General features: G+C 38.9%; 1 protein-coding gene across 2 annotated transcripts in view; it reads left to right on the top strand.

Annotated features, from left to right (window-relative positions):
- Positions 1-5,236: 5,236 nt before the first annotated feature.
- Positions 5,237-23,982, top strand: part of MAGT1 (magnesium transporter 1) — a 64,485-nt gene continuing 45,739 nt past the window's right edge. Inside the window, exons 1-3 of one of the 2 annotated variants that reach the window (XM_025466241.3) lie at positions 5,237-5,463; positions 20,077-20,246; positions 23,814-23,931. In XM_025466241.3, coding sequence (XP_025322026.1) covers positions 5,266-5,463; positions 20,077-20,246; positions 23,814-23,931 — 486 coding nt within the window. In that variant the 5' untranslated portion in view covers positions 5,237-5,265. The remainder of the gene's footprint in view (positions 5,464-20,076; positions 20,247-23,813; positions 23,932-23,982) is intronic. The other variant, XM_025466240.3, reaches the window with a different exon arrangement.

Raw genomic sequence — 23,982 nt, 5'->3', positions numbered from 1 at the left:
ATTTCTGACTACAGATTGAGGCGGGTGCACACTCTTTGTACCATATGCAATTGTTATATCCCAGACATCAATGATACTCACATTAAGATCTTGAAAAATTTCCTTAAGGGCAAGATACTGGACGTAACCATGAAAGACAGATAAATTCATGAGAGACACACAGAGAGAGGCAGAGACATAGGCAGAGGAAGAAGCAGGCTCCACACAGGGAGCCCGATGTGAGACTCAACCCGAGACTCCAGGATCACGCCCTGAGCTGAAGGCAGATGCTCAACTGCTGAGCAACCCAGGTGTCCCCACTTTTTCTGTTCTGTTTCTGATATTTTCATAATAAAATATTGGTGGTGAGAGGAGAACACCTAAACACCAATTGCCAAGGTTCACCACTTGGATAATATTTTGCCGCGTGTGCGTTCTCTCTCTCTCTCTCTCTCTCTCTCATATATATATATATATAATTTAATATTGATACAATACAGCTCATATTCCAATTTCATCAACTGTTCCAGTGTCTCTACCCAGAATTCAATCCAGATCCCCATATTGAATTTAATTGTCATGTGTCTTTAGTCTCCTTTAAAATTGAATAGTTCCACAGCCTTTTCTTTTTCTCACTACAGGTAATCTTTATTCTCTCAGTTTTACATATGGAGGAAGTGAGGTGCAGAATCTTAAATGACTAGTAGAAGATAAAATTATCAGGTGTAAGTGGAAGAACTGGTAACAGACCTTCTGACTCCACAGTTCTGTGCTCTCAGGCAATCAATATTTTTGAAGAGTATAGGCCAGTTATTTTATAAAAGTTCCACATATTGTGTGTGCTTGATATTTTCTCATAATTAAATTCAATTTATGCACTTCTGGCAGGAGTACTACATAATAGATGTGTCTTCTTTTTTTTTATATATATTTTTATTTATTTATTCACGAGAGACAGAGAGAGAGAGAGAGGCAGAGACACAGGCAGAGGGAGAAGCAGGCTCCATGCACCGGGAGCCCGACGTGGGATTCGATCCCGGGTCTCCAGGATCGCGCCCTGGGCCAAAGGCAGGCGCCAAACCGCTGCGCCACCCAGGGATCCCATAGATGTGTCTTCTTAGGGCATCTTTCAGGAAGCATAAAATGTTCCATTATTGTCTCATTATTGCCAACTTTAATCATTTGGTCCAAAGAGTGGCTTCTAAGTTCCCACACTAAAGTTACTGTTTTTTTCCTTTGTAATAAAACAAGTAATGTGAAGAATACATCAAGACTATGTGAATATCCTGTTCTTCATCAAAATTTCACTCACTAGTTTTTGTATCCACGGATGAATTTGCCTAAATCAATTATTAGTATGAAAGTTTCATATGGTAATTTTTCTATCATTCCTTCTATATTTAATATTGAGTGATTTTTAAAAGATTTTATTTATTTATTCATGAGAGACAAGAGAGAGAGGCAGAGCCATAGGCAGAGGGAGAAGCAGGCTCCCCATGGGAAACCCAATGCAGGACTGGATCCCAGGACCCCGGATCCAAGGGATCTGCCCCAGGGATCACGCCCTGACCCAAAGGCAGACGCTCAACCGCTGAGCCACCCAGACATCCATATAATGAGTGTTCCACTGTAGGGAGGAATTTTATCCCTTCTCCAATTTATTTGTTCATTATCGATATGGATTTGTAGATTCAGTAGTTTTAATCGATTGCTATTATGATTTATTTTAGTTACCAATAGTCTGAGATGTGATCAGTAGAATTCCCTTCAAGCTGTCTTATATATATTTTTAATTTTTTTACATGACTTAATTTTTTTTGTTTTTGAGCACGGGTTTATTTTCTGACACAAGATGGTCCAAGTTCATTTGTAATTTTGCTACCCCAGCACTGGAACCAGCCATTTCTCTAAGAAGCCCTAATTTCTTTTAGAGATGGTATTTAGCAACATATATTTGGTATCAGGTGTGCTCATTGATATCAGAGTGTCATTGCTTCTAGTCCTTTCAGCAAATAGAGCTAGGAATATATATTATGAATGATAAATTTATACTAATAATTCCAGTTTCAGTTCAATCACAAAAGTTATTTTTTACTTTCCTTCATTTCATATTTGTTTTTTTTTAAAGATTTATTTATTCATGAGAGACAGATTGAGAGAGAGGCAGAGACATAGGCAGAGGGAGAAAGAAGCAGGCTCCTTGCAGGAGCCCGATGCGGGACCAGATCCCAGATCCCAGGATCACTACGTGAGCCAAAGGCAGCCGGCCAACCACTGAGCCACCCAGGTGTCCCCCTCATTTCATGTTTGTATCTCCCTTCTTCCATGCGAAAATCCTGGCTCTCAATATCATCAATGTTTATGCATATTATACATAATAAATTTTTCGGAATTGCTGTAGTCATATCACTATGAAAAACAAACCTACTTAGTAGAATTCAAGATTTGCTTGTAGTTTTTTTTCTTTTGTCTAATAGTATATAATCAAAGTGGTGTGTTCAAAAATTATTCAGATTAGATTTTTTTAAGACTTTATTTATTCATGAGAGACACATACAGAGAGAGAGACAGGCAGAGACACAGGCAGAGGGCAAAGCAAGCTCCATGCAGGGAGCCTGACATGGGACTCGATCCTGGGTCTCCAGGATCATGCGCTGGGCTGAAGGCAGCACTAAACCGCTAAGCCACCCGGGCTGCCCCAGATTAGTTTTTTTCTTTAGTGTGATTGTTTTTCATTTGAGATAATGTCAAGCTACCTTTTTCTGTTTGTATTCGATTTAAATTTTACCACATTCTGGGACGCCTGGGTGGCTCACTGGTTGAGCGTCTGCCTTTGGCTCAGGGTGTTGTCCCCCGGGTCCTGGAATCTAGTCCCTGCAATGAGCTCCCCTTGAGGAGACTGCTTTTCCCTCTGCCTATGTCTCCGCCTCTGTGTCTCTCATTAATAAATAAATAAATTTTAAAAAATCTTCACTTTGCATTTACAAATTTAAAAAATGAATTGTAAAATCACTGTCATATGCTTGAAACTAATGTAACATTGTATGTCAACTGTACTTTGAGAAGAAAAATAAAAATTTTAGGAGCTCCTGGGTGGTTTAGTCGGTTAAACGTCTGACTTTAGCTCAGGTCATGATCTCAGGGTCCTGGGACTGAGCCCCAAGTCAGGCTTTCCTCTCAGTGAGGAGTCTGCTTCTCCCTCTCCCCCTCCCTCTCCCTCTACCCTGCTTGTGCTCACATTCTCATGCTCACTCTCTCTAAAATAAATAAATAAAATATTTAAAAATTAAAAAAATTAAAACCTATCAACCTAGAGTGTTCTGCCATGGTCTCTCCTTGGTCACTCCTTGCTCTGCATGTACAGGGGCCAGTTTGTAAACCAACAATGTGCCATAGTATATTCAATCAGTCTCCTGTATTTGAGCATTTGGTTAGTTTTGAGAGTATTTCAACTATAAATAGGGCTAAAGTGAATAATGTTTGCACATATATTCTTACTTTTTGGAGTAGTTGCCTAGAAATGGGATTGCTGGATCAGAGGATAATTGTGTATGTAGTTTTGCTAGGTACTGTCAGCTTACCCTCCATAAATATACCATTTTGCATTCCCACCAGCATTGTATAAGGGTATGTGTTTCCCTACAGCCTTGATGATGGCATGTATTGAATTTTTGCCAACATGATAGGTGAGATTTCTGTGTTCTTTGAAAACTTACCTTAAATTTTATTCATTCAACTTACATGCAGTAAAATTCATTCCTTTTTGGTGTACCCATCTGTGATAAAGGAAATAACAGTTCTACCACCACAAAAATCTCCTTGTGTAGCTCCTTTGTAGCCAACCTCTCTTTCCACATCCAGACCCAAATAGTCACTGATCTATTCTCTGTCTCTTTAAGTTTGTCTTTTCCAGAATGTCATATAAATGGAATCACACAGCTGTCTCCACATACTTTTAATTTTTATTATTCTTGTGAGTGTCTGTTTATGTTTTAAAATGTTTTTCATATCTCCAGATCACATATATCTACTCTAGAACCAGTATTTTCCCTTCCATACGCATATCCTTGTCTCTCCAATATAAGGAAATTCTTTTTCTCTGTGCATACATGTGCATGTGTTTCCCAGTAGTTATAGGATTTTCACACCATGAAAATGAATCCAAATTATAGGCAACTGATTTTATTTTGTTGGTATTTTTCCTCCTGAGTATATTATTCTTCTCTAGTTAAATCATCCCAGTTTTACAACCCACTATGATAAACAGAACTGGACCAAATGAGTGGAAACTTCTTCAGCTATGTAGGATTTTTATTATTTTTTACATAGGGGAATTGATATTTAATGAAAATAGACTCTGACACAAAAACTAGAAAGAGACCGGCACTTGAGCGGCTCAGTGGTTGAACATCTGCCTTTGGCTTAGGGTGTGATCCCCAGGTCCTGGGATAAAGCCCCATATCAGGCTCCCCGCAGGGAGCCTGCTCCTCCCTCTGCCTCCGTCTCTGCCTCTCTCTGGGTCTCTCATGAATAAATAAATAAATAAACTCTTAAAAAATTAAAAAGACAGAAATACTTCCTTACAACCTTAGTTTCGTGCTCATCTCCCAAATAAAATAATAAAAAGATGGCATTTGCTGTCTATAACCTGAAAGTTAAGTCCTTGTCTTAAAGTAATAAAAGATTTAACTTTTAAAATGCCATGAAAAAACTTTGAAAAATAACTTTTGATGTCTGCTCTGTTCACTGCATATGGCACAGTTCCTGGGACACAGGAGGTATTCTACAATCTCTTGCCTGTTTACTTTTAAAAATATTCAGTAATATTGTGTATTTCTTTCCTGCTTTTACTTTTTTCATCTTGATTTGAAAAACTTTAGGGGCAGAATGAGGGTATAATATAGCTAACAATCATGTGGCTAGGTCCAAGTTTTCTAGAATATTACACAAACAAGGTGGGTTTCCAGGACTTCTAAATGACTGGGGGAAAAAAACCCTGTTTTAAAAACTTTAAGCCATTTTGGACCAGAGGAATAAAACCCCAACCCGCAATGGTTTACAACTGCGCATGCGCATGCGCCCTTGCAGCCGCATTAAACGTTTCATATTTACATAAATGAAAGGGGCGGTTAATCAACCTTAGCGGACCAATGGAAAACCACCAGATTATCCTTTTTCTATTGGCTAACGGAGACCAATTAGAAGTGAACCATCTTTTAGCGTGCCTCTAGCGTAGAGCGTCGTGACGTAACGTGAAGGGTCGCCCAGTAGGGCTGAGCTGGACCAATGAGGAGGGGTAGTGGGCTGGTTTGCCTGTTCTCACGCCCAATACACAGACACAGCCCGAGGAAAGTTTGGCTTCTCGGAGAGAGAGGAGCGAACATGGCAGCGCGTTGGTGGCTTTGGTGTGTCTCCGCGAACATGGCGGTGGCGCTGCTGCTCAGTTACGGGGTTCCCTCAGCCTCTGCCCAAAGAAAGAAGGAGGTGAGGACGATGTTTCCAACACGGCTTTCCCCAAAAAGTGGGGCTTGAGAGGGTCGGTACTCCTTCCCATCCCCTTTCCTCATTGATTCCGTCTTTCGGTGGCTCCGGTTTCACCGTTTTTAAGAGTTATGGGGTTTGTGAGAGAAGAAACTGTAACTCCTTGTCTTCTAGGAAGGTAGAGTCTGAGAGGGTGGGGTAGGTGACAACCTGGCTTCTATAGGCCTGTGCATGCACATAGCTGAGAGTTTTGACACTACTTTGAGCTTGGGCCCCACCAGGTGGTAGGAGAAATTTGACTCTAGGTCCGGCGGGGGTCGGGTGGGGTAGAATATCTTGAATCTTTCTGCTGTCAGTAGATGCAACTCTCTTATAGACGTCTAAGAGCTATATGTTTGTGACATTTTCGCTTCAGGAATGTGAGAATTAAACTGAAAAGCTAAACTATGCTAGATTTATGACACTGTACAAATAATTGATTCAAAGCAATTTACTGGGATGGAAGCTCTTTAGCCATTTTCAGTCATTTACCAATATCAAACATGCCAGGCACTATTGTAGGAGCTTGGTATGCATAAGTGAACAAAACTAAGATTCCCTCTGTGGAATTTACCGGCTATCCAAGTAGAGGAGATAAAATATTCTTACCGTTAAGCGATCCAAACAAAGGTATTTTAACATTGTGTTTTGAAACATGACTTAGAGCTTTAGAGATTACTAACGACTATTTATATTATTTATGCTCCCTAATTTAATGGATGAAGAAAACTGAATCCTAAGCTTACACAGTTACTTGTTGCAGAACAAGGACTACAACCCTAGGTCGGTCAGTCTTATGCTAGTTCCTGTACATTTTGTACTTCCTCTAGTACACAACACCTGTACACGCACTTTTAAAATACCATTTAGGCATCTCGGGTGCTTGTCAACTTGAGCTGAACTTAAAGGAACCTATACTTTCTGTTTCTGAATATTTGTACTATAAGATAAGAAAAAACAAAAGCCGGCAAATTAAAATGAGTTACTAAGTTGGCAGAGTAAAATAAAAACATACCGTTTGCAAAGGTATAGTGAAGTGAACAGGCTTTTTTTCAGAGGATTCCAAGACATTTTTACATGGGTAACAAGATATAGAGCAATGCTTTATATTTTAGATGCCTTTTATGTAACCCCCCCCCCACAAAACCACCTATATATAAGTTCATATGTATGTATAGAGAAACTTTTGTGAAGATACACAACAGTCTTAACAGTGGCTATCTCTGGGTAGTTGGGATTGTTCATTAGAACACTTTCACTTTTTACCTCATGTGATGGTGTTGTCTGAATTTCTACAGTAACCACTTTTTATAAATAAGAAAACTGAAGGTTTTTAAACAACTATTTCATCCAGTTTAATTATATTTATTCATTAAATCTTTCATTGGAATAGAAGCAGAAGGGCCTAGCAGGAGGTAGACTATTTTAAAAAGGAATCATCAATAAATTATATGCTTTAAAACAGTTGATTTTATGTTAGGTACACTTTATCTCAATAAAATAGTTTTAAAAAGAATCAGAGCAGCCCGGGTGGCTCAACGGTTTAGCGCCGCCTTCAGCCCAGGGTGTGATCCTGGAGACCCGGGATCCAGTCCCACATCGGGCTCCCTGCGTGGAGCTTGCTTCTCCCTCTGCCTGTCTCTGCCTCTCTCTCTGTCTCTGTGTCTCTCATGAATAAATAAATAAAATCTTTAAAAGATTTTAAAAAAGGAATCAGATTCTAACTCCTTTCCCATGATGCCCACTTTTCAGACCTTTATCACTCTTACAAATCTATTGCAATACTGCCTAACTGGTCATCCTTGAACCAATCCTTCATAGTATTGCCAGAGATGCTAACATTAAAATCTGAAAACCTTTTAACCCATTTTTCAAAGTATAAAAGGGCTTCTGTAGCCTGACCCTTGTCTGCTTCTTCCAGGCTTATCTCAAGCTCCTTCCTGTACAAGTCATTCTGAATTACCTGCCTTCCTTGATATTTCTATATTCTCTTGCAAGTGTCTGTATTTGCTGGACTTCTGCCAGAGTATTTTCCTTCTCTCTCACCCTACCCTCTCATTCACCTGAGGATTCCTACTCTTCAAGTCCTAGCTCAAATATCTTTTTCCTCAACCAAGCTTTTCCTAGTCCCCCCCCCCCCAAGTGAATGGAGATGAATTCAGTACATCGTATTGATGAAATTTTGGAATATAGATGAGGTCTGGAGCCTACAAACAAGAAAGAATTCTTGAGACGTCTTTGGTGCAAAATGGTGGTTTTATTAAAGCACGGGGACAGGACCCATGGGCAGGAAGAGCTGCTGCCCCGGGCCTGTGAGGGGTAGCTGATTATATACCTGGGAGTTTGGAGGGGTTTGATGATAGCTGTACTAAGGAATTTTGGAAGCAAGGTTACCAGGACCTTTTTTAAAAAATATATTTTATTTATTTATTCATGAGACACACACAGAGAGAGGCAGAGACACAGGCAGAGGGAGACGCAGACTCCACGCAGGGAGCCCAATGTGGGACTTGATCTCAGAACTCCAGGGTCATGCCCTGAGCTGAAGGCAGACGCTCAATTGCTGAGCCAGGCGTGCTGAGGTTTCCAGGACCTCGAGGGCCTAGCTATTGTTGGGAAAAGGTCACTTATTACAGTCTAATAAAACCTGAGTCATGAGACCCTTCAGATGTGTATCAGTGGGCCATGTGCTTGGAGGATGATTGCCAACACGTATCTTGGCAGTTTAGAGATAATGGAAATTTCTAAAGGAAATTTTATATGTTAAAGTAGACCTATAGGCACCTGGGGGTTGGGCTAAGATTACATTTTGCCCTTAGCAAAGTATTAATGTCGAGGCAGTTGAGTCTGTAGAGGAATGTCCATGTCCCTCTGCCTGTTTCAAGGACTTATCAATGTGCTGCCCTGAGCTAGTCCTCTGTTCCTCATCAATATCATCATTGTTCATAAATTAGTCTTCCTCATTAGATAGTGAGCATCTCAAATATACTTTTCTTAAAATATAGATACCTTTAAGTTAATTTTTGTTTTCCTGGCATCCAGAAGTACCAAAAAAGGTCTTTGATAAACACGAAATAATCTGTTCTTTCACTTGCAGTTTGTTTAGGTTACACAACCTAAAATTGGATTCTCATCAGTAAACAAGGAAATAATATAGATGATGTAGTTTTTATCCCTTTCCTCTGTAACCAAGGATGTTTTAGGCTATTTTTTTTATTCATTCACGAGAGACACAGAGAGAGTGGGAGAGACATAGGTAGAGGAAGAAGCAGACTCGCTGCAGGGAGCCCAATATGGGACTCAATTCAGGGATCCCAGGATCACTGCTTGAGCCAAAGGCAGATGCTCAACCACTGAACCGCCCAGGTGCTCCTGTTTTAGGCTATTTTTAAAAGATTATTGTGGGGCACCAGGGTTGATCAGTCAGTTAAACGTCCGACTCTTGGTTTAGGCTCTGGTCATGATGCCATGGTCCTGGGATGACACTGCATCAGGCTCCCTGCTCAGCGGAGAGTCTGCTTCAGGATTCTCTCTGTGTCTCCCCCCCCCTCCACTGTTTTCGCATGCATGCATGTTTTCTCTCTGTCTGTCTCAAGTAAAAATAATTTTTTTTAAAGAAAGATTACAGTGCTACTACTGAGAGACAATTTTAAAATACAGGTGTTCTGTTGTAGAACACTTACAATTTTTGAAAGCATTTTTTTTTGAAATCCCACGTCTATCCACATAGTAGACATGGCTTTATTTTTTCCAAGATTTTATTTATTTACTAATGAGAGACACAGAGAGGGGGAGAGACATAGGCAGAGAGAGAAGTAGGCTCCCTGCAGGGAACCTGATACAAGACTCATCCTAGGACCCCGGGATCACGCCCTGAGCTGAAGGCAGATGCTCAAAAACTGAGCCATCCAGGTGCCCCTCTAAATATTCCTTTCAAAAAAAGACACTTTTGGGGGCACTTGGGTGGTTCAGTCATTAAGCATTTGCCTGTGGCTCAGGTAATGAATGATCCTAGGGTCCTGAGGTCCAGCCCCATGTTGGGCTCCCTGCTCACGAGGAGACTGCTTTTCTCCCTCTCCTCCCTGCTTGTGCGCTCACTTTCTCTCAAATAAATAAATAAATAAATAAATATAAAAAACATTTTTCATAAACTAATATAATTAAAAATCACTCAAGTTCCTACTGGTTGTCTATTGTTAAATGTAATGCTATCCTACTTATCTGATTGTTTATACCTATAACAGTGTTTTCACCAGAACATTGACTTATACTCTAATATTTATTCAATATCTTCTACATTGCAGTCACAATGGTTTATGTGCATTATCTATAATCCTCACAATAACCCTGCACAGTAAGTATTAACCCCGTTAGAAAGGTGACGGAAGAGGGAACTCATGTTGAAAGAGAGAGAGAGGGATCCCTGGGTGGCGCAGCGGTTTGGCGCCTGCCTTTGGCCCAGGGCGCGATCCTGGAGACCCAGGATCGAATCCCACATCGGGCTCCCGGTGCATGGAGCCTGCTTCTCCCTCTGCCTCTCTCTCTCTCTCTCTCTCTCTGTGACTATCATAAATAAATAAAAGTTAAAAAAAAAAAAAAGAAAAAAAAAAAAAAGAAAGAGAGAGAGATTGGGGACTTGCCCAAAGAATATAGCTCTAGAGACTGAGCTGGGGTTCTGTCCATGACCTGACTCTAAACCATATGCTCTCTGATAGCCTACAAAGGCTTCTTTTGCAATGACTTTATTTTATTTTATTTTATTTTATTTTTTATTTTATTTTATTTATTTATTTTTTAATTTAATTTTATTTTTGATTTATGATAGTCACAGAGAGAGAGAGAGGCAGAGACACAGGCAGAGGGAGAAGCAGGCGCCATGCACCGGGAGCCCGATGTGGGATTCGATCCTGGGTCTCCAGGATCGCGCCCTGGGCCAAAGGCAGGCGCCAAACCGCTGCGCCACCCAGGGATCCCTTTTATTTCATTTTAAAGATTTTATTTATTCATGAGAGAGACACACACACACACACACACACACACAGAGGCAGATACACAGGCAGAGGGAGAAGCAGACTCCATGCAGGGAGCCTGACACGGGACTCGATCCCAGGTCTCCAGGATCAGGCCCTGGGCGGAAGGCGGTGCTAAACCACTGAGCCACCCAGGCTGCCCGACGTATTTTATTTTTATAATTAACTATATACCCCTGTGGTAGAAGGGAATTTGTCCTTGCATCTGGTGTCATTTTAGGAAGGCAGCATGATAAAAATGAAAAATTATGGCTTTTGATAAAATGATCCATGTATCTTGATCTACTTCTGGAATTCTGTAATAAGAAAATAAAATGAAATATGGAAAACAGTGAATGCACATATAATGAAACCTGTTAAAAATAATCATAATAATGCTAGGATGATAGATTCCCTTGCCTCTTCTGTTTTCAAAAAAAAAATTTGTAAAGTCTTAAAGAGCATATGTATATATTTTTTAAATTTTTTTTATTATTGGAGTTCAATTTGCCAACATTTAGCATCACATCCAGACTCATCCCACCAAGTGCTCCCCTCAGTACCCATCACCCAGTCACCCCAACCCCCCGCCCACCTCCCTTTCCACTACCCCTTGTTAGTTTCCCAGAGTTAGGTGTCTCTCATGTTTTGTCACCCTCATTGATATTTTCACTCATTTTCTCTCCTTTCCCTTTATTCCCTTTCATTAATTTTTATAATCCCCAAAAGAATGAGACCATATAATGTTTGTCCTTTTCCGATTGACTTACTTCACTCAGCAGAATACCATCGAGGTCCATCCACGTCAAAGCAAATGGTGGGTATTTATCATTTCTAATGGCTGAGTAATATTCCATTGAATTTGTAGAACACATCTTCTTGATCCATTCATCTTTTGAAGGACACCGAGGCTCCTTCCACAGTTTGGATATTGAGGATATTGCTGCTATAAACATCGAGGTGTAGGTGTTCCGGCTTTTCACTGCATCTGTATCTTTGGGGTAAATCCCCAGCAGTGCAATTGCTGGGTCCTAGGGCAGATCTATTTTTAACTCTTTGAGGAACCTCCACACAGTTTTCCAGAGTGGCTGCACCAGTTCACATTCCCACCAACAGTGCAAGAGGGTTCCCCTTTCTCCACAACCTCTCTAACATTTGCTGTTTCCTGTCTTGTTAATTTTCCCCATTCTCACGGGTGTGAGGTGGTATCTCATTGTGGTTTTGATTTCTATTTTCTTGATGGCCAGAGATGCGGAGCATTTTCTCATGTGTTTGTTGGCCATGTCTATGTCTTCCTCTGTGAGATTTCTGTTCAAGTCTTTTGCCCATTTCATGATTGGATTGTTAGTTTCTTTGCTGGTGAGTTTCATAAGCTCTTTATACATACTGGATACTAGCCCTTTATCTGATAGGTCATTTGAAAATATCTTCTCCCATTGTGTAGGTTGTCTTTCAGTTTTGTGGACTGTTTCTTTTGCTGTGCAGAAGCTTTTTATCTTGCTGAAGTCCCAATAATTCATTTTTGCTTTTTTTTCTTTTGCCTTCATGGATGTATCTTGCAGGAAGTTGCTGTGGCCAGGTTCAAAAAGGGTGTTAACTGTGTTCTCCTCTAGGATTTTGATGGACTCTTGTCTCACATTTAGATCTTTCATCCATTTTGAGTTTATCTTTGTGTATGGTGAAAGAGAGTGGTCTAGTTTCATTCTTCTGCATGTAGATGTCCCAATTTTCCCAGCATCATTTGTTGAAGAGACTGTCTTCTTTCCAGTGGATAGTCTTTCCTGCTTTGTCGAATATTCGTTGACCATAAAGTTGAGGGTCCACTTTGGGATTCTCTATTCTGTTCCATTGATCTATGTGTCTGCTTTTGTGCCAGTACCACACTGTCTTGATGACCACAGCTTTGTAGTACAAAAGCTGTGTTGTAGTACAACCTGAAATCTGGCATTGTGATGCCCCCAGCTATGGTTTTATTTTTTAATATTCCCTTGGCTATTTGGGGTCTTTTCTGATTCCACACAAATCTTAAGATGATTTGTTCCAACTCTGAAGAAAGTCCATGGTAATGGAATATTACTCAGCCATTAGAAACGACAAACACCCACCATTTGCTTCGACGTGGATGGACCTGCAGGGTATTTTGCTGAGTGAAATAAGTCAATTGGAAAAGGACAAACATTATATGGTCTCATTCACTTGGGGAATATAAAAATTATAGTGAAAGGGAATAAAGGGAAAGGAGAGAAAATGAGTGAAAATATCAGTGAGGGTGACAAAACATGAGAGACACCTAACTCTGGGAAATAAACAAGGGGTAGAAGAAAGGGAGGTGGGTGGGGGGTTGGGGTGACTGGGTGATGGGTACTGAGGGGGGAACTTGGTGGAATGAGCACTGGATGTTATGCTAAATGTTGGCAAATTGAACTCCAATAAAAAAAAAGAAAAGAAAAGAAAGTCCATGGTATTTTGATAGGGATTGCATTAAATGTGTAAATTACCCTGGATAGCATTGACATTTTCACAATATTAATTCTTCCAATCTATGAGCATGGAATGTTTTTCCATTTCTTTGTGTCTTCCTCACTTTCTTTCAGAAGTGTTCGGTAGTTTTTAGGGTATAGATCCTTTACCTCTTTGGTTAGGTTTATTCCTAGGTATCTTATCGTTTTGGGTGCAATTGTAAATGGGATTGACTCCTTCATTTCTCTTTCTTCAGTCTCATTGTTAGTGTATAGAAATGCCACTGACTTCTGGGCATTGATTTTGCATCCTGCCACAGTGCTGAATTGCTGTATGAGTTCTGTCAATCTTGGGGTGGAGTCTTGGGTTTTCTATATATAGTATCATGTCATCTGTGAAGAGGGAGAGTTTTTCTTCTTCTTTGTCAATTTGAATGACTTTTATTTCTTTTTGTTGCCAGATTGCTGAGGCTAGGACTTCTAATACTATGTTGAATAGCAGTGTTGAGAGTGGACATCCCTGTCTTGTTCTGATCTTAGGGGAAAGGCTTCCAGTGTTTCCCCATTGAGAATGATATTTGCTGTGGGCTTTTCATAGATGGCTTTTAAGAGGCTGAGGAATGTTCCCTCTAACCTTACATGCTGAAGAGCTTTGATCAGGAATGGATGCTGTATTTTGTCAAATGCTTTCTCTGCATCTATTGAGAGGATCATATGGTTCTTGTTTTTTCTCTTGTTGATATGATCTATCACACTGATTGCTTTACAGTGTTTTTTTTTAATTTTTATTTATTTATGATAGTCACAGAGAGAGAGAGAGAGGCAGAGACACAGGCAGAGGGAGAAGCAGGCTCCATGCACCAGGAGCCTGACGTGGGATTCGATCCTGGGTCTCCAGGATCGCGCCCTGGGCCAAAGGCAGGCGCTAAACCGCTGTGCCACCCAGGGATCCCTGCTTACAGTGTTGAACCAGCCTTGCAATTGGGGATAAATCCCACTTGGTCATGGTGAATAATCTTTTTTTTAAATTAAAAAAAAATTTTTATTTATGATAGTCACACAGAGAGAGAGAGAGAGAGGCAGAGACATAAGCAGAGGGAGAAGCAGGCTCCATGCACTGGGAGCCCGACGTGGGATTCGATTCCCGGCCTCCAAGATCGCACCCTGGGCCAAAGGCAGGCGCTAAACCGCTGCGCCACCCAGGGATCCCCATGGTGAATAATCTTAATGTACTGTTGGATCCTATTGGCTAGTATCTTGTTGAGAATTATTGCATCCATGTTCATCAGGGATATTGGTCTATAATTCTGCTTTTTGGTGGGGTCTTTGTCTGGTTTTGGAATCAAGGTGATGCTGGCCTCATAGAACGAGTTTGGAAGTACTCCATCTCTTTCTCTCTTTCTGAACAGCTTTAGTAGAATAGGTATGGTTTCTTCTTTAAACGTTTGATAGAATTCCCCTGGAAAGCCATCTGGCCCTGGACTTTTGTGTCTTGGGAGGTTTTTGAAGACTGCTTCAAAAAAAAAAAAAAATGAAGACTGCGTCAGTTTCCTCCCTGGTTATTGGCCTGTTCAGGTTTTCTGTTTCTTCCTGTTCCAGTTTTGGTAGTTTGTGGTTATCCCGAGATATGTCCATTTCTTCTAGATTGCCTAATTTATTGGCGTATAGCTGCTCATAATAAGTTTTTAAAATTGTGTTTCCTTGGTCTTGGTGGTGATCTCTCCTTTCTCATTCATGATTTTATTAACTTGAGTCTTTTCTTTTTAATAAGGCTGGCTAATGGTTTATCTCTTATTAATTCTTTCAAAGAACCAACTGCTGGTTTTGTTGATCTGTTCCAGTTCTTCTGGTCTCTATTTCATTGAGTTCTGCTCCAATCTTTATTAACTGTCATCTGCTGGGTGAAGAGTTTATTTGCTGTTCCTTCTCCAGTTCTTTTAGGTGCAAGCTTAGCTTTTTGTATTTGAGTTCTTTCCAGTTTTTGGATGGGTGCTTGTACTGCGATATATTTCCCCCTTAGGACTGCTTTTGCTGTATCCCAAAGATTTTGAATGGTTGTATCTTCATTCTCATTAGTTTCCATGAATCTTTTTAATACTTCTCTAATATCCTGGTTGACCCTTTCATCTTTTAGCAGGATGGCCTTTAACCTCCACATGTTTGAAATCCTTCCAAATTTCTTCTTATGGTTTAGTTATAGTTTCAAAGCATTATGGTCTGAAAATATGCAGGGTACAATCCCAGTCTTTTGGTATCAGTTAAGACATGATTTGTGACCCAGTATGTGATCTATTCTGGAGAAAGTTCCATGTGCACTTGAGAAGAATGTGTATTCAGGTGAGTTTGAATGTAAAGTTCTGTAAATATCTGTGAAATCCATCTGGTCCAGTGTATCATTTAATGCTCTTGTTTCTTTGAAGATGTGTTTAGAAGATCTATCAATTGTAGAAAGCGCCATATTCAAGTCTCCAAGTATAAGAGTATTATTATCTAAGTATGTCTTTTTTTTAAATTTTTATTTATTTATGGTAGTCACAGAGAGAGAGAGAGAGAGAGGCAGAGAGAGAAGCAGGCTCCATGCACCGGGAGCCCGATGTGGGATTCGATCCCGGGTCTCCAGGATCACGCCCTGGGCCAAAGGCAGGCGCCAAACCGCTGAGCCACCCAGGGATCCCTAAGTATGTCTTAACTTTGGTTATTGTTTGATATACGTGGCAGCTCCTGCATTTGGGGCATTAATATTCATGATTGTTAGGTCCTCTTGTTGGATAGATCCTTTAAATATGATATAGTGTCCCTCTTCATCTCTTACTACAGTCTTTGGGATAAACTTTAATTTATCTCATATAAAGATGGCTACCCCTGCTTTCTTTTGAGGACCATTTGAATGGTAAATTTTTCTCCAACCTTTTATTTTCAGGCTGTAGGTGTCTTCATGTCTAAAATGAGTCTCTTGTAGACAACAAACAGATGGGTCTTGCTTTTTTATCCAGTCTGAAACCCTGCGCCTTTTGATGGGGTCATGAAGCCCATTCACGTTCAGGGTTTCTATTGAAAGATATCAGTTTAGTGTCTTCATAATACCTATTCAGTCCCTGTTTTTGTGGATTGTTTCCTTGGACTTCCTCTTTCTTTTACAGAGCCCCCCTTAATATTTCTTGCAGAGCTGGTTTGGTGGTGACATATTCTTTCAGTTTCTGCCTATCGTGGAAGCTCTTTATCTCTCCTTCTATTCTGAATGAGAGCCTTGCTGGATAAAGTATTCTTGGCTGCATGCTCTTCTCATTTAGGACCCTGAATATATCGTGCCAGCCCTTTCTGTCCTGCCAGGTCTCTGTGGAGAGGTCTGCTGTTAACCTAATAGTTCTCCCCATAAAGTTTAGGGATCTCTTGTCTCTTTTTGCTTTAAGAATCTTCCCTATCTTTGGAATTTGCAAGTTTCTCTATTAAATGTCATGGTGTTGAACGGTTTTTATTGATTTTAGGGGGGGGATCTCTCTATCTCCTGGATCTGAATGCCTGTTTCCCTTCCCATGTTAGGGAAGTTCTCAACTATGATTTGTCCAAATACACTTTCTGGTCCTCTGTCTCTTTCGGCGCCCTCTGGAACCCCAAGTAAATGTAGATTTTTTTTCCTTCTGAGGCTGTCATTTATTTTAGTTGCTGAATAATTCATTTGATAAACCTCTAACTTTTCTGTACTATAATCCTTCGTTGTTCTTACTAATTAAAGTATTAAATAATAAATAAAAGGAAATGAAGGGTAATTGCAACATTTTATTCGAAATGAAGGGTAATTGCAACATTTTATTCCTTTACTTTTGAAGGTTGTATCTTTGGAAGATAAAAGGATATCTGGGGAATGCATAGTGGGACTATGCAGAGTAAATACTGTAGAAAAACAAAATTTTTATTTCTCAGCCATAGCTTTCAGTACTCAAACAATGGGCTCTTGATATGGATGAAAGCTTCTCTAAGGAAGAAGGTTCGTCAATATTAGAGATTTACTCCAATCAATAAAGCTTTCAACTGAAGAAAAGTGAAATTCCTTTATAAAACAATGTACTAGTGAAGACAGAGGACTAGTGAAAGAAGTGTCTAGGACCTGTACTCTAAAAATTATAAAACAGGGACGCCTGGGTGGCTCAGCGGTTGAGCGTCTGCCTTCAGCCCAGGGCGTGATCCTGGAGGCCCGGGATCGAGTCTCACATCAGGCTCCTTGCAGGGAGCCTGCTTCTCCCTCTGCTTGTGTCTCTGCCTCTCTGTGTGTGTCTGTCATGAATAAATACAATCTTTAAAAAAAAAAACTATAAAACATCGATGAATGAAATTGGAGACGACACAAACAGATGGAAAGATATTCCATGCTCATGGATTGAAAGAACAAATATTGTTAAGATGTCCATGCTACCCAAAGCAATCTATAGATCTAATGTAATCCCTATCAAACTACCAAGCATTTAGCACAGTGATATGTGTGTGTATATATATGTGTGTGTCTATATATATGTATATATAAAATGTTATTCAGCCATAAGAAAAGAAAAATCTTACCATTTGCAGCAACATGGATGGAGCTAAAGAGTATAATGCTATGTGAAGTAAGTCAGAGAAAGGCAAATACCATATGACTTCATTCATATGTGGAATTTAATAAACAAAACAAAGGAAAAAAAGACAAGCCAAAAAACAGACTATTGACTATAGAGAACAAAACAGATGGTTACCAAAGGGAAAGCAGAAAGTGGAAGGGGGGAATGGGTGAAATAGGTGAAGGACATTAAGAATACACTTATCTTGATGAACACTGAGTAATGTATAGAATTGTTGAATCACTATATTGTACACCTGAAGCTAATATAATACCATACTGGAATTTTTAAAAAGTTATCTCAGAATTATTAAGATGTTATATTTGAGTTAACTGAAATATATCACATTCTTCAATCATTCCAGGAAGATCAGGTCGTGGTTTATTATTAGGAATGACGTATTTTTTCTTCTTGTTCATCTTTTTTTTTTTTAAAAGATTTTATTTTTATCATTCATGAGAGACACAGAGAGAGAGAGAGAGAGGCGGGGGGGGGGGCATAGTCATAGGCAGAGGGAAAAGCAGGCTCCATGCAGGGAGCCTGATGTGGGACTTGATCCTGGGACTCCAGGATCACGCCCTAGGCTGAAGGCAGGCGCTAAACCCCTGAGCCACCCAGGCATCCCTTGTTCATCATTTGAATAGCTTAATGTTTACTTAATTTCCCTATGTTAGACATAGATATTTATTTAAAATGTAGTCCCTCCTCATAAGAATGAGAATGTAGAGCAGTAGTTCTGAAACTTCAGTGTATTCCATAGTGTAGTGGTTATCACATTCGCCTCACACATGAAAGGTCCCTGGTTTGAAACTGGGCAGAAACAGCTTTCTTGGCGGCCTGGTTTCCGTAGTGAAACTTCAGTGTATATAAAGAATCACTTGGTTTACCTGTTAAAATTTCATATTCTCGGAACCTACTCTAGACCTACTGAATCAGATTTACTGGAGGATGGAACCTGGAAGTCTTAACACGTAACAGGCTCCTTTATACCAACCACACTTGGAGAAACATGGGTCTAGAAAGTTTATTATCCTTTATGCTGGAAGCTTGCTCTGGGAAGTTTTGGTTTACTTTATTGCCATGCTTTTTTTTGTATTGTATTCTGATCAGTACTAAATTAAAAAATTGAATATATAATAAGATTATAAAAACTTAAATCATACTGTGAAAATTCTTTTAAGTGTACAACAGTGGTTCTCAATAAAGGAGGAGGGGAATTTTACTCCCTGGGCCTATCTGGCAACGTCTGGAGACATTTTTGGTTGTTGCAGCTGAAGGTAGAGGTACTACTGGTATCTGGTGGGTGGAGATCAGGGATGCTGCTCAACATCCTTCAATGTGCAGGACAACTCCCAACAACAAAGAATTATCTGGCTCAAGATGTCAGTATTGCCACTATTGTAAAACCCTGGTTTAGAGTGATCTGTTTCCTCAGTATCATTGTTCCACAAATCTTGTTAATTACTTGTTATACCAATCTTTTGAGAGTGTATATCTTTCTCTATGGGCTTAGAGTTTATATTTGGTTTTCCATTTGTGGACATATTCATTTTATGGCTCTTACCGGAATTATTTTGTATCTACTACAAAACTAATTTTGGTTCTAGGTCTAAGAATTCTTTCCCTATCCCATGATCCTTAAATGTTCTCTCCTAATTGTTTTCCTAAAAAAATTTTTTTAAGTAAGCTGTACACCCAGTGTGGGATTTGAACTCATGACTCCAAGATCAAAAGTCACATGTACTACTGACTGAGCCAGCCAGCTGCCCGTTTTTCTTCTTTCCTAAAATTTTTATAGTTTTCATTTTTATGTTTAAGTATGTGATCAGTTTGAGTTAATTTTTGAATAGAGTGTAAAGTTTAGTTCAAGATTCATATTTTTGACTACGGATGTCCAGTTGCTCCAGTACTGTTTCTTGAAAAGGCTATCCTTCCTTTAGTGAGTTTTTGCAACTTTATGAAGCATCAATTGGCTCTACTTAATGGAGGTCTGTTTCTGGGTTCTCATTTCTGTGCCATTCATTCATGGGTCTATTCTTTCATCAGTACCACTCTGCATTGCTTATTAGAGCTACATAGTATGCCTTAAGATCAGGTAGAGTAATCCTCACATTTTATTCTTTGTTTTCAAGATTGTTTTAACTATTTGTTTTTTTATACATGCGCTTTTTTGGGTTTGGTTTGGTTTTTAGAAGCAAGATCTTATACAAAACTAGCTGATTGATTTAACTCAACATTCTTTGTAATCTTTGGCAAATGAAAGGTTTTCTGATTTTATATTTTATTTATTAGTAAATAATTCATCTCAACAATATATCTGATTAAACTTAATCATGAAATGATATAATTTTAAGAATCGTTATCATTATCAGGCTCAATTATCAGATTCTATTTTTAGGTCACTCACAGTTTCTGTTACCTCTGCTTGTTAGTCTTGGTTTAAGTAAGTTTTCTCGTTAAAAGGAACTTCAAATGCCATGCTGAGAGCATTAATGCTACACTCCTCCCTTTTTTTAGATGGTGTTATCAGAAAAGGTTAGTCAACTGATGGAATGGACCAATAAAAGACCTGTAATAAGGATGAATGGAGACAAGTTCCGTCGCCTTGTTAAAGCCCCACCAAGAAACTACTCCGTTATTGTCATGTTCACTGCTCTCCAACTTCACAGACAGTGTGTCGTGTGCAAGTATGTACTTTCAACTACACTTTAAAATTAAATAACATAAACTTTTGACCGTTTCTCTATCCCAGAAGATCCGAATTAGTTCAGTGGGTGCATAAACAATTATTGTATATACCTTACTTAGGATGACTGTAGTAACATATATTGCCCTTTTACAGTCATTTCTTGGTTGCCCACAATAGTAGGGGGAAGAAAGAACAAGGATAAAGTATTGTTGTAGCCATAATAGGAATAACTTAAAAATGAATAATCATCATACAAATTGGTATCAACTTACATAAATATATGCCAATGGGATTGATGTAGTATTTTATTATTTGTAAATGCTTTCAGTTTCATATTCTTATTTTATACAATAACCCCAGAAGGTAAGTAAAACAAATATTCTCTCACGAAGAAATAGGTTCCAAAACCTTTTAACTGGTTTACACAAAGCTAGAGATAATTATTAATGCAAATGCAATAATGGTAGCTACATTCCAGATTTGGAATTACAAGAGAACAGTTTTAGAAAATAAAGATGTGTGATTTTGAAATGTTTTCTTTTTTTATATTATTTTGTAGTGATTATAAAACTTGGAAATGGAGACTAATCTCACTTAAACTTTCATCAGACCATGGTTTATTGATTTGATCTTACTGTTTCTGAATGATCTTAGGAACAGATTGATATTTCTTTTAAAAAAGGACTTTGGGGATGCCTGGGTGGCTCAGTGGTTGGGTGCCTGCCTTTGGGATCCAGGATCAAGTCCTGTATCAGGCTCCCTGCGAGCCTGCTTCTCCCTCTGCCCGTGTCTCTACCTCTCTTCCTCAGTCTGTGTCTGTCATGAATAAATGAATAAATCTTTTTTTATTATAAATTTATTTTTTATTGGTGTTCAATTTGCCAGCATATAGAATAACACCCAGTGCTCATCCTATCAAGCGCCCACCTCAGTGCCTGTCACCCAGTCACCCCCACCCCCCGCCCACACCCACCTCCCCTTCCACCACCCCTAGTTTGTTTCCCAGAGGTAGGAGTCTTTCATGTTTTGTCTCCCTTTCTGATAGTTCCCACTCTAAATGAATAAATCTTTTTTTAAAAAGGGCACTTTACATAAAAGGGCAACATTTCTTTAAACAAAATTTAAAATAGTGGGTACTAAAAAATAGAATAGCTTTTGCTTTTTGGTGTTTTTTTAACTTACATTTTTAGATCAATATGTGTGATCTGAGAATTCATTTTAAATGAAATGACAAAGCTACCCTGTGAAGAACTAATTTAATAAAATCTTGAAGGCTTTTCAAATTCTGACAGCCTGGGCTTATGTGAAGGAATAGACAATTTTTTTTTAGAATATGCATTATGATACCCCAAGACTTGCTAACTTTCCATCAAGGATTTTCCCCTCAGAGGTAGAAGATAGTTAAGGTATTTGATCCCAGAGTACTTATTTTATTTTATTTTATTTTATTTTATTTTATTTTATTTTATTTTATTTTTTCCAGAGTACTTATTTTTGGGCACCCTATGCTGGATAGCAGGTATTAATTATGCATAAACTTAAAATCTAGAATTACTCTTAATTTAGTCATTTCAGCAATCAAGAATATACAAAAATGTTAGGGAACAAACACAAACTCCTTCATAATTCTATATTAAATGCAAATACATGATATTTTTATTAACCTAAGTTTTTATTAGTATCTTTATATAAGATGAAATTTAAAATTAGCTCATATTTTCCTAAACACACTCAAAAAATAAAAAATTGGGCAGCCCGGGTGGCCTTCGGTGCAGGGCGTGATCCTGGAGACCTGGGATTGAGTCCCACATCAGGCTCCCTGCATGGAGCCTGCTTCTCTCTCTGCCTGTGTCTCTGTCTCTCTTTTTTTCTCCCTCTCTGTCTCTCATAAATAAATAAAAATCTTTAAAAAATTAACAGTAATGTGTATAATACTATGTATTTGGTGCTATCAGGATGAGAAGTATAAGATGCCCTACCCTTATTATATGGCTAGTGAAATGAGTTCCACACATGAAAATTTAGCAATATAAGGCAATTTCAATTAAGTACCAAATGGATTATGTATATAATACTACAAAATTTCAGGGAGGACATATAACAGGAAGATTAAGGTTGGCCTAATGGAAAAGAAAGGATTTGTATTAGGGCTAGACAGATGGATCAGATTTAGATAGAAGTACGATATTTTGGTTAGAAGTAAAGGTGTGTGCAAGGATACAGAGATCATGGTAAATAAAGTGCTGGAATTAAAAGATCCTGTTTTATATTGATTAGTAGTAAGGCTGCATAAAAGTTAGATGCCTTATTGGAACTAGGTGATAAAAAATACTTGAGGGACGCCTGGATGGCTCAGTGGTTGAGCGTCTGCCTTTGGCTCAGGGCATGATCCCACAGTCCCTGGATTGAGTCCCACATTGGACTTCCTACATGGAGCCTGCTTCTCCCTCTGCCTATGTTTCTGCCCCTCTCTCTATGTCTCTTATGAATAAGTAAATAAAATCTTTAAAAAAAAACTTGAATAACCAGTGAAAAAACTTGGAGACTGTTCTGAAGGTGGTAGAAAAGCAACAATAGTTTTTGAGAAGAGTAGGAGTTTCAGGAAAGTAGTAATTATGAAGATTGTTGTATATTGCAGCATAAGAAGGATTGGAAGAGGAGAAACTAGAGTCAATATTTTAATATTCTAATGTCAGATATTAAGGATCTGACTTTAGCTGATAGCAATGAAAATAAATAGGAAGAGATGGAATTAAAAGATAATCACAGGGATCCCTGGGTGGCACAGCGGTTTAGCGCCTGCCTTTGGACCAGGGCGCGATCCTGGAGACCCGGGATCGAATCCCACGTCGGGCTCCCGGCATGGAGCCTGCTTCTCCCTCTGCCTGTGTCTCTGCCTCTCTCTCTCTGTGTGTGACTGTCATAAATAAATAAAAAATTAAAAAAAAATAAAAGATAATCACAAATGAAAAATTATCAGATCTTAGAAACTGAAAACATATGGGCAATAAGGGAAAAGTCAAACATGATTCGAGGTTTCAATCTCAATTCTCTAGATTCTTTCGCACTAAGAATTCATCTGACTGTATTTTCATTTACTAAATAATAGCATGTTATATGATAGATTTATAAAATGGATTACTCTTATAGTTTACTTTCTCTGGAAATACTTCAACCTTGTCTTTTTGAACACCTAGAAGTAATTTAAGGATTAAAAAGTTGTTGTACAAACAATTAGCTGGAGTTTTCCAGTGACTACTTAAAGAGCTTTGAAATAAGAAGCACAAAGTATGAAGCTGAGTCAAGTAACTACTTTCTGTTGGAATCCCCAACACTTAGGATAAGGCTTCTTTTATGCCAAAACAATGACAGTGTTTTCCAAAGTTTGTCCTGACCCTTTCAGCAGAGCCTTACTGGTGTTTCTCTGTCTCTGTCTGTCTCTCTCTCTCAAAATATTTCTCCCGTTGGAAACACTGCTATTGCTTCTTTGGCTCTGTTTCACTGCTGATAAACTAGATTGCTGTTAAAAAATGTTTTATATGTTCATAAATCTGATTGTATCCAGGCAAGCTGATGAAGAATTCCAGATCCTGGCAAACTCGTGGCGATACTCCAGTGCATTTACCAACAGGATATTTTTTGCTATGGTGGATTTTGATGAAGGCTCTGATGTATTTCAGATGGTAAGATCTTTGGCTTATTTTACTAAGTAGGGATAAGTTAACTCTAGATAA

The sequence above is a fragment of the Canis lupus genome, chromosome X (assembly GCF_003254725.2).
Source record: "Canis lupus dingo isolate Sandy chromosome X, ASM325472v2, whole genome shotgun sequence".
Classification (NCBI taxonomy): domain Eukaryota; kingdom Metazoa; phylum Chordata; class Mammalia; order Carnivora; family Canidae; genus Canis; species Canis lupus.
The sequence above is the reverse complement of the archived record's forward strand: the minus strand, read 5'-3'. Positions and strand labels throughout refer to the sequence as shown.